General features: G+C 36.9%; 1 protein-coding gene across 1 annotated transcript in view; it reads right to left on the reverse strand.

Annotated features, from left to right (window-relative positions):
* Nucleotides 1-259: 259 nt before the first annotated feature.
* The window catches only part of GRM5 (glutamate metabotropic receptor 5), a 272,568-nt gene continuing 254,672 nt past the window's right edge, over nt 260-18,155 (reverse strand). The window contains 4 exon segments of the mRNA XM_032990966.2: nt 260-2,278; nt 2,281-2,366; nt 9,840-10,001; nt 11,587-11,682. Of these exon segments, the coding sequence (XP_032846857.2) occupies nt 1,545-2,278; nt 2,281-2,366; nt 9,840-10,001; nt 11,587-11,682 (1,078 nt within the window). The 3' untranslated portion in view covers nt 260-1,544.

Here is an 18,155-nt window from a genome sequence, read left to right on the forward strand (position 1 = left end):
TGTGTTTAGGGCCTGACTTACAAGTTCTATGTAACTATACCTATCAAAAATTATTTAGCATCTATTCAAACTTTAAAACTCTTCCCTGCCTGTATTAAAAAAGTGCTGTGACAGTATGAAGTGCACTAAACTGTACTACCTTGATACAGGAAAAAAATATGAGGAATCCCCTTGCTTCTTCTGTGAGTTGCTAAAAAGAAAGACTCTGTTGGTTCATATCTCATTAGGTCTTCTCTGTTTTATAGTTTACTCTGTATTGCTTCGAAAGAATGTTTTCTTTTTTTTTTTTTTTTTTTTTTTTTTTGTCACAGTTCACAGCTGCAAGGCATCAGCAGCTAAAGAAATTTAAAATTGTTGCTTATTAAAGAGTAGCTAAATCACCTCTAAGCAGATTTTGACACAGATTTTTTTTTCCCTACATATGAATTATGATTATGACAACCTTTCCACTCACATAACCCAAATTGGCCTCCTAGAATTCTGTCATTCAAAGTATGGAGAAAATCTTTAAGGTGTTTACCTGTTCCTTACAAGCAAAGACTATGGGAGCCCAAATAAGTATTTTAACTAGTAATGTTAGCATAAGAATGTCCATAAAAATGTGTTAATTTCAGTAGGGTGTGCAGCTATAATATAGCTTGGTAGTGCTGCTAGAAAGAGAATATTCACCTCAACAACTTGCCCTGATAAGGGAATTACAAAACAGTACTCCAGAAAATATTTTTTGCTACTTCATTATTAGTTGGCAACACGGTGAAATAGTCAGGAAATCTTCCTTGGGTTTTGTTGCTGTGATGGTGAATCCAATGTTAACAAATCTAATTTTTGATACTGATAGAAGAGAATTTCTTAACAAATGTGTAGGTTGAGAAGTCACTTGTAAAGCCCTCCATATTGCAGTCACTCACTGCAAAGCCTCAGCTTAGTGTTATCCACGTGTAATGTATCACGGACACAATATGCTTCAGCAAAAAGTTTGGTAGTTATTGAACATACATTACTGCTTTTTGAGATCTTCTTAGAAAAAAAAAAGAGAAAGAAAGCTTGACAGGTTGGTCCCAGATTTGAGTCTGTTAGAAAATGTACATTCAATGTTTGGTCTTCCATTCTTGATAAAAGATCAAGGTTCATTTCTGGGTAAGGAATCAGAGTAAACAAACAAACCATTGTACAGTTGTTTACAATCTAGTTTCCCGTCCGCCCCGTATATTGTACACACGGTTCATTGTAATACTAAAGCAAAGCACTTGGTATGTAACTGATTTAACAGACTCCTTATAAGCCCTCAAAAATAGATTCAGTGTCTCTGAAAAGCCCATGTTTTTTTAAGGCCACGAAAATCTGCCAAGAGTCATTTTGTCTTTAAAACAGCATAATTAATCTGATGTTTCCACTTCTCAAGTAATTCCTCTTCTTCCTCTCTGTTTCTAACAAGATGACCCAATGCCTCTCTATCTGTGTAATCACTGGAGATCTTGAAGGCTTGGCTGTCCCCTCACTACTTGCTTGTAGTTGTTGAGATCCAACGTTGTCTTGAACTACATTCACAGCGAAGAAGAACTTTGAGTATAATCTCTGATGAGGAGTGTGTCATATTTTGGGGAGGATGGGATACAGAGAGCTGATTCAGAAACTGGAGAGCTGGGAGATGCACTTCCAGAATCGATGGAGTCTCTAAAAGGAGAAGGAGGAGTTAAAGCTACCAACTCCTCAAGGTCTTGCTTGGCTGTTGGGGCCTCTGAAGTGCCTTCTTTGATGCTGCCATTTGAAGGTTTCCTAGCTGACTGTGAAGCGCCATTTACTTCAATGGCAGGAAGTGGTTGGATCTCTGCAAACGTGGTCATTGTTGTAGGGAGCTGAATTTCCCGTGGAATCAGGTATGAAGAGCAGAGAGGAGTGGCCACCATTGTCCCTGGAGTGGCTGTTGAAAGCATCATGGAGTTCAGCTCACTGATATTGGCTGTAAAGCGAGTAACCACACTACTGATCTGCTCCATGAGGGATCCTTGAGAGGAGCTACTTCTCTGAGGAGGGTCTGACTGGAAGGTAGGGGCATCATCTTCTGTTCGGCTAACGGAGGCAGTTCTGTGACTCAAGGTGCTGATAGGTGAGGGAGTCTGTGGTCGATATTGAGCTGGGTATTGCTCTTCAGCTTCTGAAACATCGTAAAGCGTTTTGGCACTGGCCTCAGGAAATGTAGCACTGCTACTATGTCGGCTACTATCTGTGCTTTTAGAAAAAGGCTTAATCACTGCAGTTTGATTGGGGTTTTCTTTTTGTTGATGTGGATTGACAACCGCTGCCAAAGGTGTGCTCCTCTGCTGCTTTTCTCATTCTGGGCCCAGGAAACCGATTTCCCATTAGAGCTGTAAACAGAAATTAGATAAGATGGTAACTTGCATCAAAGTTAAAAATATAATCACTGTACCTATAACATGGGTATGTGGTATCCCAGAGCTTATATTCATCATAAACCTGACTGTAATTTCATCTATGTCTACCTTTATCTATTGCAATATATCTATATCTATCATTTATACCTATACGTTCTAGGAAAACAAGCAGAATGTGCCAGCTCATTTCACAGGTCATTTGTTCATTCAGCCATGACTTACTCTGTGTTAGTTCATGGCCACTGCTGACCCCTCTTTTGCTGCCCTTGGGACATAGGCAGTGGCCATCCTGGGGGAGGTAGCAGCTTGATGGTTTCCTCTCTGTTGGTGTCAGAAGAGGGGGCTGTGAGACTGAGGGATGCATGGAGGAGTGAGGAAGAGGTGTGTGATTGAAGGGAATAGATGAGAGACCTGGACTAGCTCGGTTGCAGAGGGCAGGTACGTAGGGTGGTCTGGGAATATTCAGTGGTAAGGAGCATGATGTAGGGTGATGGCCGTGGATTCCGGGTATGGGGCAAGGAGGTAAACTAGGAGATGGAGAAGCAAAGTCCATTATGGCTGGGAAAAAAAAAAAAATCTGTTTATATCCCAGTACTTGGAAGTACTGAAGCAATACTCTTCGGAAAGGGGCTATTCTGGTTGTGGGTGGAGAGATGCTTCTAATGGGTGACATCTTCTTCATCTAGGTACCTGGTAAATTAACCACCACTGCATTAAAGAACTTATTTTTTTCAATTACAGGTCAGCTCAGAGGATAAAACTATATTCCTAATAGGAAAGAAATAATGGACAAGCCATACAAGAAGCTCCCCATGGTGACCTGGTTTGGAAACAGCAATAAACACTTTGCTCCACTCTCCTGCAAAACAAGTCCTCTTAGGGTACTTTCTCTTCAGATCCCATCATATCCTGCTCTTTATCATAGTTGCTTATTTTTCTCTTCTTGCTACCTAAGGAAAGCCAGCTGTGGCACTTATAAACACATAGTATGAAAATACTACTTTCCTTTTACATCTTCCTTATGCTGATGAGCTGGTGTTTATACATACATTAACCTATATCCCTTGGGATCAAGAAAGACGGTTAGAAATATTTACTAGCTGGAACAGACAATGACTCTTAAATGATGTTAACAGGAAAAACAGTCTCCGCATACAAATAAGAATGATTTATATATAAAATGCAACAGAACTTTAAACAATTCACTTTGGTTTCCAAAACATTTGGTACAGCCATTTAGCGTTTTGGGGTAGACAACCACATTGGAGACCCTGGCAGTGCATCACAAATTGGTTGTTTGTTTGCTCTTTAAGCCTGAAATAGATATACTCACACATGTTAGCCTTCAGTGTAACAGTTTGGAAGACACATATTTTACTAAACACAGATGACTTTATACCAGCCTTCATGTGGAGGCTTGCCATGCACTATCAGCTTAATAGCTCTTCCAGTCATCTAAAAAAAAAATTATGTGCTGATTGTAAACAAAACCTTCTTCTGGGTTCACATCCACGATTACATTACATAGAATTATGATGGATCATGTAGCACAACATAAGCCAACAGCTTTTGCCTTCAAAAGCAGCATGACAGAATCCAGTAGACAAACACAACATAAACCACTGGGTATTTTAAGAGAGCCTAGACTGGGAGATGATCTGTATGAGTATATAAGGGCTACAGTGATCACCAGGATATTATCTGATCTTGGAAGCTAACTATTATGCACCTACCCCCAAAATGCCATACAGAACAGCTGGTGGCTTGTAATTTGCTGTTCAGACAGTCCCTTCCTTTTGCTGTACCTCAATCAGAGCAATCAGGAAAAGCAAAAACTAACCTGTAGCACTGATCAGATTGACTTTGCATCTCTGTGGATGCAATTCTGAGCTGAACAGCAGCTGGCACTAACTAACGTCTTCCAGAGGAAAACTGTTGCCTCTGAGGATTGCGTGCTCCTCCCACTGGAACATGTACTCGGTGGATGTTGAGAGCTGTTTTAGAGTCCCGGTTGCTTGGTCATGCTGAGTCCTGAGCTCAGTGGGAGCTTGGTACCAGCAGCAGGAGCAGGATTTGGATCCTTTTGCAGGTGAGATCTTGCCTCTAGTTAGGTGTAGTGACCATGAGACCTCCTCCCAGCTCCTTCCAAGTTTGAGCTGAACCAGGAGGATGGGTGACCTGGCACTTGTGACTTTGATCTGGCAGAAAGAGAGGGCCTAGTTCCAGTCCTGGATATCCTCCCTGGTGGGGTCTCCTAACTCCTACTGAGTTCAGATCTCAGAGGGATCTGTGACAGACCTGCCTGCCACAGAGGTGAAGTAAATGCCATTAACATGAAGGATTATCCAAAGCAAATAGAAACGTTCAACTGAAGAAAGAGGTATACTCTAGCACCCCTCCTGACTTCAAGCACTGGCTCATTACAGATGTTCAAACCCTACGACTTTAAGTGTGTACAAGGTCAGATTGTAAAAGACTGTGAAGGGAATGTGTCACTCCCTCCCTGGTCATCATCCAGGAGACAATTATTAAGGAGGCTGAGGAGCCTGGGGAAAGGAAAAAGATGAAATCTAGGGATGTGTCCAGCCCTGGGCAAGGGCAGTTGACAGACTCAGTGTAGCAGCTGTCATCACCCACCTTGAATCCCAATTTGGTTTTGGGTCAGTCTTGGCTGATGCACTCATTTACTGCCTTTGTTCTGTACCCAAGAGTAATTAAGCTGTATGAGTGGCTCTCATGGAGATCCTAGGGCTCTAAAGGAGACCTAGTGGCTGTTTGATGTAACTTTTGTGCAAAAGCCTGAAAGACTTGGCCATTATTAATTTCAAATTCATTGATATAAAAAACTGAATTTAAAGTAATCAGCAATTTATCAGTAAGTAATGAACCCAGTAGTTAAAATCCTAGTAGTTTGCCCAGTAGTTATTGGAATTGTTATCTCAGAAATGTATTATTTACTTCTTTATGCTGCACCTATTTACCACAAAGTTAACACTGGATGAGGTGTTCAATCATTTATTACCTCTGTGAAAGGAACACCACTTGTTTTCATATGTTGGATTGAAGCTTGGTTATGGGTAAATTCCAGTGACAGTACTTTATGATTCAGTTCTAACTGCATATTGCTACTCTGTCAACTGGAAACCATCACAATGCACACAATTTAAAAGTAAAGAAATAAGGATGGATCAGAGACATAGACTATGATGTCTACTAATGGAATTGTTTACATTTATTATGCCCAGCTCTGTCATGTCACTTTGATGATGGGAAACTTTAGGTCAGTGAAATTTTAGAGTTTTCTACAAAAGAGTTTTTGGCTTTCTCAGATGAGAACTGTAGAATTACACTTGAGCTCCCAAAAGAATTCCACTGCTAAGTTTGGCTGAATACACTTTTTTGTACCACACTCTGCTTTTCTGCTGGCACATTGCACTGACTAGAGCAGAGCAGAATACAAGTCATATCTGGAGAAGATCAAACTCCAATTAATCAGTGACATAATTTCCAAACCAAAATGTTAGCAAAATACTAAAACAAACAAACAAACATACATACAAAAAAAAAAAAAACAAAAAACAAAAAACAAAAAAAAAAAAAAAAAAAAAACAAACCTTTTGCACGACACATTTTTTCTTTTTTTTTTTTTTTTTTTTCAGCACAGGTTAATTATCTTCAGTTTTATATATGAGAGGAATTTCTTCAGAACTACTCATACTGTTTTCCCAGTCTCTTTACTAAAAGCTTATTTGATTTTGATAGCTAGTTTTTTTCCCAGCCTGCTAGACCTACCATGATATATGTGCAAGAAATGAAAACAGTATAAATGGGAGAGCTTTTGAAGTCTCTCATATTTCAAATATTTCCTCTACAGTTGTCCAGTTGTCCAGTATAGTTGCTGACAGAATAAAAATTAGTATTGTTTCTCATATTCCTCCCTTACTAAATAGTTTTAGAGTCACTTAAGTTTTTTCTTTAGGGCTTTGTTTTGTATTCATAAGGGATATTAAATACTTTTTCCCCTCCCCTTACACATGTGTTTTTTTTTGTTTTTTTTTTTTTTTACTGTTTAGAATATATCACTTTGTCCTTTGTTTTGATTGAGATAGCAGTTTTATTTCAGCATTTCTTGCTCTGTGGTATGATTATCTATGAGATGGTGCATAGCTCTGCCACCAGAGTTTCTTTAGCCAGATATCATTAAAGCAAATGTGGTTTGTGAGGTCATTCAAAATGAAGAAGAAATGAAAAATGGGAAGGGGAATTGACAGTCACAGAAGATGAAAACTCATATTTTAACAAGGATGTCATTCTCATTAATTACCCAAAGTTGCTAAAATTAATCCAGTGATGAGTGCCTAGAGACTAGTATTGAGTCAGGTACTGGAAGCATATGCAGTTTGAAAACGTCACATATTCTCTTGTTAATATCTTTAAATGAAATAGGAAAATCCATTTAAAATGGATGGAATTTATTGTTTTCTAAGACAGCTTAGAATGCATAACTACATAGTATTATTCACCAGTGGAACCTGGAATACAAGGGTAATCTATAGGGTTTAATGAAAAAATTTAAGGGAATTTTTGTTCTTTATCAAATATCAATATCAATATCTGATTCTAGATTTGAAATGATTCAACAGAAAACAGATACTGAACAACAAATTGATGTAGATCTGTATGATCTGTTCACAACCTGTCCTCACATGTATATATTAAGGAATGAGTGAGAAGTCTTTATAAATTCATGCATGAAGTTTATATTTCAGAAGACTGGTTTAAATTCTATTGAGCTGACAGCAAAGTTATGCTTAGATCTTTCAATGGCTGAAGTACAACGTTGCATTCAAACTTGAAACTATATCTTGTTTTTTAAGAAGCTGATATAGTTAAGTTATTACTCCAGAACTGTGCAGACCAAGCCTGTTTCCTAAGTACAGCCTTCTCCTCTCTTTGAGGGAGAAGTCCTCCTGTCTTATCCACAAAAGCAGCTGATAATGGTAAACAGGATAAATGTCTGTACTTAATCCAGTCCATATAACTTCCTGCCAAGAACTCTTGTTATTCAAAATAAAGAGTAAGAAGCTGTTGTCCTTTTAGAGTCTGCTGCTGAAACCTTATTAAAGACTCAATGATGTAATTAATCTGCCTGCAAATGATTTGTGTGCTATCTGTAGATTTACCTGAAAACTGACTCTTCATAAGGGGTGATCTCTGTGTGTGTCTGTGATGCATGCAAGCATGGGTGCATGTGTATTTTGTTTCTCTGGTCTTGTCAGTTGAGCCAGTCTCAGATCAATGTACATTTTGCTTGTAGTGACCCAAGTTCTTCATCCTTGGGAGAATGCAAGTGCCTTGCAACATGCTAAAAACTGTGAAATTAATAAGTGGTTGAAGTGGTGAACTCCAGTATACTTGTATGAAGTAGTCATATTTTCTCCTGGAACTGTAGGATAACCAGGATGACTGGCTAAAACTGGATGCAGAACCTTAGGGTGTCTAAACTGGGTCTATTCTGTCACTGTTATGGTTTATGTTGTTGATATTTCTTTCATTTTAAATAGCTTTTAAGGAAACCTCCAGATGCTTATGTAATTTATTTCCCTGGGTGAAAGCCAATTCTGCCACACATAAATAACCTGCTAGTGATATATCACTCAAGTCATGTAGCTTAAATTATTCCCATGTTGCTTGTTCTATGGAGATAAACAACAATGAAACACAAAAAAGGAATGATACAGGTCAAAAATTCATTTTGTCCTATCCTGAGATCTAGAAGTAAACAACATATTTTGTAAACAGAGAATTGTTTTCTGTTAACAATAGCAAGGGTGTTTATTTATATTACTCCACAAACTGCAGTCTGTTGATATTTCCTTTCCTCATGAAAATCATAACTGTCATTTATATGAATGGGTTTAATGTATAAGAATGAAAGAAACTACAAAGTGAGAGAGAGCTGATGGACAGAAACTTTGCCAATGTCCTCCCAGCGCAGCCACCAGCAGCACTAATGCTGGCAGCTGTTTCGGCAGCGTACTTAATTAGAATGGGAAATGAAATGTCTGGTATCTAAATGAAACATTCTTAGGACACCTATTATCATGACCCAAAATGCAAAAATGATTTTGATACCAGATGTAACTTCTTTCTTCTATTGCAATTATTAATTAAGGCAGCTGTTTCTAGGTTTCAATTCTCATCCAAAAAATGTCACCTCAAGCATCTCTGAGCATGTCTCTGCTGCACTGGAGCATCCTAGTCAAAGGATGGAGAGAGAACAATGCCATGTCATTTTTTTCATTTATAATTTGCCAAAGGTATGAAGTGGAAACTGGGAAAAATAGGAACCATCAGTTTACCTGATCCTGAAATCGGAAGTACAAACAGTGCACAAGAAAAAAAAAAAAACAAAAACAAAAACAAAAACAAAACAAAAACCCCACACAACAGAAAAAAATAATAAAAATAAAAACACAGAAAGATTTAAGTCTCCCAGTTATGTCTCTAAAGTCTAGGGTTGTTTTGAATTCTATCCTCTGCAAAGACCATACAATTGGAGGAATTTCATGTGTTTGGCATGTCTGATAAATAATTACAGAGATATTTATGTACATGGGACTTATCAGGAGTAAAATTAGTCTGGTGAATTATTAAGCAGTTTCTTATTAATTACATTTAATCAAAGCAGAAATGAAAGTATGATGCAAGAAATGATGTTGTGATGCAAAAAATGCTGTTGTGATGCCTGCTTTGTGAAAGCCTCATAAAACATCCCATTCCATAATTAATTTTATCAGATATATGTGAATGATACTTACAGGTGATGCAGGATGTAGTAACTTATCTTAATCAGAAATAGCCTTACAAAACATCACATAATGTACCCATTACTTCTATTTTTATATCATTTTTCATCTTGAAAAATCCCAAGTAATTTGTAAAACTAATATACAGAGAAAGTTAGGCCCTGATGTGAAAAATATCCACGCTAGGATTGAAACACAAAAATAATATTGTATGAGGGATTTGAGAACATGAGCTGAAAAATATTGCCCAGTATGAAATTGCACAACATTTCTTAGACTGAAGGGATGTAAGTGGGATTTGATCAGTATTGTGGGACCTCTTCATCCCTTGAGATGATGAGAGGTTTTTTTGTTATTCACAAATTCTCAGACCCCTGCACCTTTCTTTTTCCTTCTGCACTCCATCCTAGTAACTTCTAACACTGTTCTTATACTTACTGAGACAGGAGAATGGCACCTACTTTCCTTTCTGCAACATCTACATTCCCTCTGGGATGTTCTTGGACTATTCAGTGACAACTCTACTTAGCTCATGAACTTTGACAAGGACCACTGGCCAGGACACTGTGGCTGGAGACAACAAAACACAGCCATCAAATGCAATTGCACTCTCTGTTAAGCAGCAGGTGTTCTTAACTGTTTGAGTAGGTCTTGCAGCTGACAGTCTTGCTGTGGAACTATTAGACTGACACAGTTTCCAGTCTTTTTGACTGTTAGAGCATCCTCTTTAACAGGAACCTTTTTCTCCTCTCTACTTGACTCAGATCGATTACAGTCTGGAATGCAAACAGATTCTTCACTGTGAAGATATAAAATATAAAAAAGAAGTTTTTCAAGTGTATATATATGGCCAGGCAAAACAGAGCTGAATACTGTACAACAAAATACAGTTGTTTGACATTTACATGTACTTCTCTTCTCTTCAAAATTCTCTTATATAGTGACTTCAGATAGCTTTTAAATGAAGAAAAAATATCAGTGAAGGCAATGCAATGCAGGAAAAAAATGAATCCAGACACCAGACAAACAAAAACCATAATCCCAGCTGGCAATAAATAACAGTCATGTATGCATTTTCTACAACACTCAGTGATGAATGTTCCCGATGTTACTTAAACATCAGGAGTCCCCCCAGACGTGTGCTATGTGGTGTTATAGTTGATAACTTTATGTACATGAGTGAATATTGTTGTACCCAAGGGGAACATAACACTGTGCAAGTGTTTCACTGAACACCCTTCTGCAATGATAAATTTCACCTGTGATATAACACTTGGGAAAAGTAAAGGTATAATTTGGTCATACTGTGCTCTAAGGTTACATTTATAAGTACCTTACAGGTGGTGATAAGAAATGAATAAAACTTTTAATAAATGGTAAGCAAAATGCTTCTAAATTGTAGTAGAAGATAACACAATGATACAAAGCTTATTAAGTGTATTGTTTCATGAAAGATTTATAATAATCTGTGACATATGAAGATTATTCATTTATTGATGGTGGTGTCTGGGGAAATGGATTTCCTGTCCTATAGGAGAGTTCAACATTTGGAAATCTGACTGGACTCAAAATGAGATGGATATCCGAAATCTCCAAGTATTTCACAGAATTAAATAGTTTGAAGTATTTCAATACAGAAACATCAAAATGGCCATATTGAAACAGTTCATCTCTGAAGAGTTTAATCACTGAAAAATTGTAGTATTTGATATACATTAAAATTGTACTATTGGTGTATAATGTCATGCAATATATAATGGCCAAAATAAAATTGAAAATAAATGCATAAATTAAATTAAATGGAGAAAATTATGAAAAAGATGTTCTGAACTCTAAAAAGAATTTTAAAGTTTTCCTTAAAACCATTGTAAAACTCAGCACTTTCCCATAAGGTATTTTGATTGAGAACGACCAACATTTTCTTATTGAAAATGTTTTCATCAATCAGTTTTTCTCAGTTCTTTTTAAAAGCTCTTTTGATCAGACCTAATGTAACCTCTAATATGTAGCGGGACCACCATTCCAGGGGAGTTCTGGAGCTGCTCACTCCATGTATGAATGCTGTCTCTCTTCATCTTCTCTACTGGTTTAATAAGTCAGATGTAAGGTTTCTCCTCCCCAGAGCACCATATTACAACAACATCACACAGGACATGTAGTTCGGATCACTCAAATGAACATGGTGCAGGGTTTTTTTGGCAGTCAGATGGAACATAGAAATCAGCAGTGGCCATGTGATTTCTTTTTTCTTTTTCTTATCTAAACATACTACATGGGATGCACAGGAATTACAGACAGAGGATCTGGCCTGGCATTGTCCCAGGGCTGCCCCTCTTGTTCACAGACATATCACACTGACCTAAGGCCACTTGCTGTTTGCTTACCTGGTCATTGTAGCTCTCCCACCATTCCCCATACTCCCTTTTGGGGTGAAACACTCTATTTCCGACTTGTGCGGGGCCAGTCTCCTGCCTTTGTACCTAATAAATCACGACAACAACAGGAGCAAACAGAAAGAAGTGATTGTGTGCTCAGCTTTCTGTGACAGCTGCTGTGCAAAGGGCCATGCACATGAATGCTACGGTGGCAGTGGTGGGGTACAGTGCAAAGCAGCTGTGGGAGCGGTGGAGTCACTGCATAAAACCCCCGACCTGTGCTAAAGCAAACAGGGCTATGCAGGAGAGGTGCTCAACATTTTCTTTATATATATATGTATATATAGAAGGACCTAAAAAATTCTACAAAACAACTAATATGCTAACCTTTTGTCTTCAATATTTTTTTGAAGTTAGACCAAAATTACTAAACAGTTTAAGGGAAGCAACATGTAAATTAGGGATCAGTGAGAAATCAGCTGGTGGCCACATTCTCAATCTTTTTTTCTGATCCTCCATCCCTGTAACACTTGACTTGTTCCACTGCTTGTCAAAGCAAGCACCAGTATAGTTGATTGCTTAGATAAAATTTGAGCAGGCCCAAAGTTCATGTCATGGATGGGCCTTCCTCTCTCCATTAGCAATAAAATAAGGCTAGATGACTTGCTGAGATGTAGACATAAAGTCAGGTGAAATCAGCCCCAATCCTAGAGTCCAGTGCAATACTATAAATGTTTTAAATACCATACCTTGCACTTGGATGAAAAATTCACTTGGATAAATAGTTTAATACTTGAGATTCTAATTAATTCCCAGATAGGATACCAGGGTAAGACCTGGTCATCGTTTAGTCTCTGAGCACTTACTTGGGATGTGAGCATTGAAGAGGTGGCTCTCTTCCCAGTGGTGAATTTCACCTTAATTGTACAAATTCTTGTGCTAGGTGTTGAAATATCTATTTAAATGCTTTAATAAAATCTGGGCAAAATGCCTTCAGTTGTTTTATTAAAGAGTTTGTGATATCCCATTCCCACATGCTATGACCTACATGGTGGGTATTTAAAACACTTCTGTGGGAAGCTTGTACGTTTTAACACTGCTAACATTACAGATTAAATGACTTATTATTGCTTGTCCATTAACCTGATCTAGATAGCAAAAGGTATCTTGAAGAGAACAACTCTGTAAAAGAGAAATAACCTGAGTAAACACAAAGTGAGGCTAAACTTTGGATGCAGTTCTAGTAGATCTTCAGAGACAGTGTATATTGCAAAAATAACTGAGGAAGAAGCTTAGTGGATCTGAGAGTAAACCAGAAACAGTAAAATGAGGTGTGCTCAGTGCAGATAAATCCTTCATTTACAAATTATAATCTTACTGAAAGGAGGAACAGGAGCTTTGCAGACTGGCTACAAAGGTTAAGGCAATCCGGAGTGTAGTATATACAGTGCTCCCAGATAGTCATGAAGCTTGTGCAGGACACACACATATTAAATGGAAGTTGATTCCCAGAGCAGAGGAAAAAGTGGAGGGGCATAGAGAGTAGATAAATTCACTGAAAAATACAAAGGAAGTCAAACTGGATGATACAAATTCAATTGGAGTAGTCAGAGAGAAAGATCAAAGAAAAGAGTGTAGAAACTTCACAGGAAAGAAAATGAAATAAAGTTGGGGTGAAGGTATTAGACATCAAAGGAAGTAGAGTTTAGGAAGAGCAGGAAAGAAACACAGTTGCATTTAGGCCCGATAAACAAAAGAGATACTCTGCGCTAGAAAGACAGAAGGAGAAAAAGGTTAAGGGAAGGAATTTGAAGACTCTAAATGCTCACAATAAGCTGAATACTAAAAAGTAACCAAGAGAAGGAAATAAGAGATAGGTGTCCTTGGCAACTCCATCCTGAAGAACAGGTTAGGATGTATGTGATCCATGTAAAGAAGCCCCTCCGATTGCCATTCCCCAGACATCAGCATAAATTTATCTGCTGTGAAAGTCGGCGGAGAGGCTACTATGAATCTCTTAAATTTTTCCGTTTACTCAAGAGTAAATTACACCATTCGAAATAGTATGTTATCACAGAATGCCTCAAAGTCTTGAACTATAGTAACTGCTCCACTGACATTCATTAAGTGCTAAATACCTATGTAATTATGAAAGCAGTGACCAAACTCCAATCAACCCTCATTAAAAATTGCTAATGTGAAAATTAATTTGGTATTTCAGCTGGGGTATGGAGGATACCTAGAACATTACAGTGTGAACAGTATCTGCAAGAATAGATTTATTTTCTAATTATCAGTTCCAGGACTATGTATTGGTTAGAAAAGAGAGGACTTTTCTTCTGTGTGGAAAGGCAGCTACTAAATTCTGTTGAAAGACTTAAAAGATTTTGGGTAATTTTTAGAGTTTCTTTGGGGTCTTTGGGTGAGGCATTGTGGGTTGTGTTATTTTTTTGAACATGGGGTGAGTTGTCTTAAAAAAAATGCTTGATGATATATTCTAATAGGTTTTATAAGTGTTGATCGGTGACAGGAGATTTGGGAAGTAATTTCCTATAAGTCAATCACAGTTGTTCTTTTCCATTTGGCAAACACTTTGTCACATCACTCTATCTTACACAGCAGTTCTCTGCACTCCCCAGAGTTGATCAGTAGAGAGAAAGAAGCTTACTCCTGGGTTGAAAGAAACCATGTCCGTACTGCCTTGGCTATTAGTGAACTTGATGAACATGTGATACATGACAGGAAACACCACCGTGACTGCTTAGGTTTGAAGGACTGTTAGACCTTCACCTTGTCTTCTTCAACTAATCAACACTGGAACAATGTCCTGGTGAAACCGTACTGCATAAGAGTGGAAAAAGTGATGTTTCCACAGAAACACTTAAGAAGAAAGAGGTTGTACAGTCAAATCCCATTTTAGGGCAGTAGCTAATTGTATACTGGGGAATTAAGTTCAGTGTTGCAGCAACTAATTTCTAAGGTGCCTGTAAATTAATGGGGTTACAATTTCTAGTCTGAGATACTGAAAATGGTATTAGCTGTCTAAAACATTTTCTGAATCAAGCTTTTTCCCATGAGTTAACAATAATCAAAGCAGGTAATAACTATTATTTCAACACCAAACCTCTCTTTTTGGCTATTTTGAAATAAAACTGAAGCAAGGCTTTTTTAAAGCCCTGGAAAATGAAATTAATGGAGGAGTGGGGATTCAGAAAGCTTTGCAGGGTATTAATGAAATACTGTCTTTCTGCTTTCCATCATTTTAACAGAGTATTTTCAATGTGCTTATGCCTGGAACTTGGACAGATTGCTGAATGTGACAAAGCCATCCACCTTTCCAGACTCAGTTATATATTTTATTTGTCAAATCTTACATACATGTAGTATTTTTCACCTTTTTTTTTATTTGGTATTGATAGTAAGAAATGACAAAGAACTTGAATTTCATAGCAACAAAGTTAAGGCTGGCCTTTAGACTGGGTAAAACAATATGAAGAATTTTGCTTAAATAATAAAGAATGAAATATGAAAAATATTTAGTGTTGTTACTATAGGGGCTGCTTTGAACTACAAACATGCTGTGTTCTTGAAGATCAGTTCTGTAAGATTGGTCATGCTATCCTGACATTGCATCACATTGCACTGAATACTTTTAAAGGGGTTTCAGATTATTGTGAGATGTTTTCCCATTTATGTAATGGCTAGAATAAATTATATATTATTAAGCTTGGTAGTTTTTGTTCCTTTTAGAGAAAAAAATGTCATATAAACATTGCTTAATAGCACAATTTCAGCAATCAAAATTACTTTAAAGCCAAACTCACAATTTTTTTTTTTTTTCAAGTGCAGCATAATCTTTTCCTTTTTTTTTTTACAGCATATTCTAATTAATCAATCGTATGTAATTGCAGCTGGTGAATTAAAATTACATTTTTGATGGAATGCTATACAAAGCATCAGAGTGGCTCAAGGGAAGATTAGACCGATAGCAAAATATTACCAGTATGTTTATTTACCTTCTTCCAGAAATGGTATTTCTGAAATGTTGTACAAACCATGGTATAGGATCTTTGTACAGGAGGATCTTATTTCCACAAGATTTCTTATTCTACCCATTCTATTCACTGTGTTGAACTTCTGTCCTCTCTTCTTCGGATATATATAAGTAGAGACACCATAGGAAGCTCTCACTACTTTCTTCATTTCCTTCATTATGTTAAAAAGGGAAGCTATACCTCATTTGCTCTGAAGAGTTTTAAATGTTAGAAACTTCTCTAGGTTTGTGAAAGGGATGGATGGGGGCCTGTTTTGCAATGTCTTACCTTGGCATCGAGTTTAACCTGATATTTTTTGATTTTGCCGATTTACAAGAAAGAAGCTTCTCTTTTCCCATGCTTTTTGTTGCTTGGATATGTTATGCTGTGCTGTGTATTTAATATATTAACTCTATTTTGTTTTCTAATGTTTTGTGTCTTTAGTAATTATTAGACTTTTAATCGTTCTTTTTCTACTACCTCATTATTGGATAGTGGACAGTAAAATGACTTAATTTTTTTTTCAGTTGTGTTATAAGTCATCATCTGGCAGCAAACCAGATAATCACTGCAATATATAATGCTATAATTGAAACTATAGCAAATTAGAAGACAGTTTGGTGTTTATATATTTTAACAGACCTCTGCCTTGAATTTCAATCACGGTTGCTAAAAATCATCTGTAACTAAATGCAGTCCTAAGTCAGTCAGCTGGAATTCTAGCTCTTCTACCAGTCCACACCAACTTTCAGTATTCAAGTGCAAATACCGTTCTTTATAATTCATACAGGTATTTTCATAGTGGCAGATGGGTTCATGTCTTGTTTGGACCTTGGAAGAAGGGTGTTTGTCCTAGTCTTCTGTTTGTCAAATTAATTACAATGCCAGTTCATATCAAATTGGCTCTGCAAAGAATCAGAAGTTCCTTTGGTAGACAAACCTGCTTGGGTCAGATGGTAGCTTGCAACAGGATCTACATCATGCATGTTAATGGACATGAGACCATCTACATGGCCTGTTTGTGTGCTCTTCAGCATGTCTGATAAGGACAATATTGATATAATATATGGTGACATTTATTTGTCATCAAAATTTTAGGAGATATGCTTGAAGGTGAAAAAAAGGTAAAGGGGGTAGACACTGCTGTTAAAAAAACAGAAAACACATCCTCATGTTTTTCTTCCCCTAAAATAAATATCAAACTACTGGATCCCATCTGCACTGTCCCTTCCTGTTTTGTAGTACACTATCAAAACTGGATTTTGCAATCTAGAGTATACTTGTGTAACAGTAGGCAGGGAACTGTTTACAATGTAATTTAATTTGCACAGTTCAGCTATGATATTTGGTTCAAAGTGATGGGGACCCTGTCTTAATAATATAAATAATTCAAAAAATTAAGCTTGAATACATGTGCTCAGTTAATGGAGCCAGACAATTTATATCAATCAAACAGCATTTTAATTAAATTTGAGGGGATTATTCAAAACAACAACACTAACACTGTACACAATTGAAAAATATTGTAATTGGGGCATTGAAGAATATCAATTCATTATACAGATGGAAAGTTTTAGCAGCCAGTTATCAAAATCTTTCAGACCTAATACCTTTCATTGAGTTTCATAAAATATTCTTCAGTCATTTCACAGCATCTGAAGTTTAATTAATCACAGTATCAAGCTTGTCCCAAAAGACACCAAGACTAAATCATTTATGGAAAAATGAAGGACTCAAACTATTCAGCAATCTCTCAATCTAAATTTTGGTAGCATATCAGTTTAAAATACCTCCAAACGATCAATTTGGGAGCTGATTCATTAATAAATGCAGACTATTCAGTCAAAAGGATAATGACTTCCTCTGAAGAGTTAAATAATTTTTTCCTGCATGCATCAAAATTCTTTCTAGCAAGACTATGAAGTAAACAAATAATATCTTGTTGTATCACTATGGTTAGATTTTGTTTGTTTTAAATAAGAATAATACCCTCTGTACCAAACCTTCCCTTCATGTAAATTGTTACCTGCTCTAATGACATTACTTTGTGTAAGAAGCTTGACCCTCAATTTTTTGCCATCATCGCATATTGCAAAGCCATCCACTCACTTCCATGTAATTTGTAACCAGTGGTCCTCTTAAACAGCATCTACAGAAATTAACTTATTTTTTGGTACATGATGATAGCTCAGTGACATCTTTAGTCTTTCAGTACTCTCTGGTCCTGTTTTTCCACTTTTCAGCTTCCACTGGAATTTGCTGCACTGAGATTAACAATGGCTAAAACCTAGTCACTGTTACAGTTCAAGGATGGTGCCAGTCATTTCTATAATGTAAAGCATTAGTTTTCCTTATTCACATTCCTCGATGATATCCTGGTTAGATCTCTATACACACAGGAGTTCATTTTAAAAACTAAAATCACCAATAATTTATTTGTCTATTATATAAAACTTCAGGATTTCAAATAGTGACCTTTTATTTTTTCACCAGTGAAATAAAAACAGAATTATAAAGGACTTTAGAGTAAAGCTAATATAGAAG

This window comes from Tyto alba, unplaced genomic scaffold (genome assembly GCF_018691265.1).
Source record: "Tyto alba isolate M040663 unplaced genomic scaffold, T.alba_DEE_v4.0 Super-Scaffold_2, whole genome shotgun sequence".
Classification (NCBI taxonomy): domain Eukaryota; kingdom Metazoa; phylum Chordata; class Aves; order Strigiformes; family Tytonidae; genus Tyto; species Tyto alba.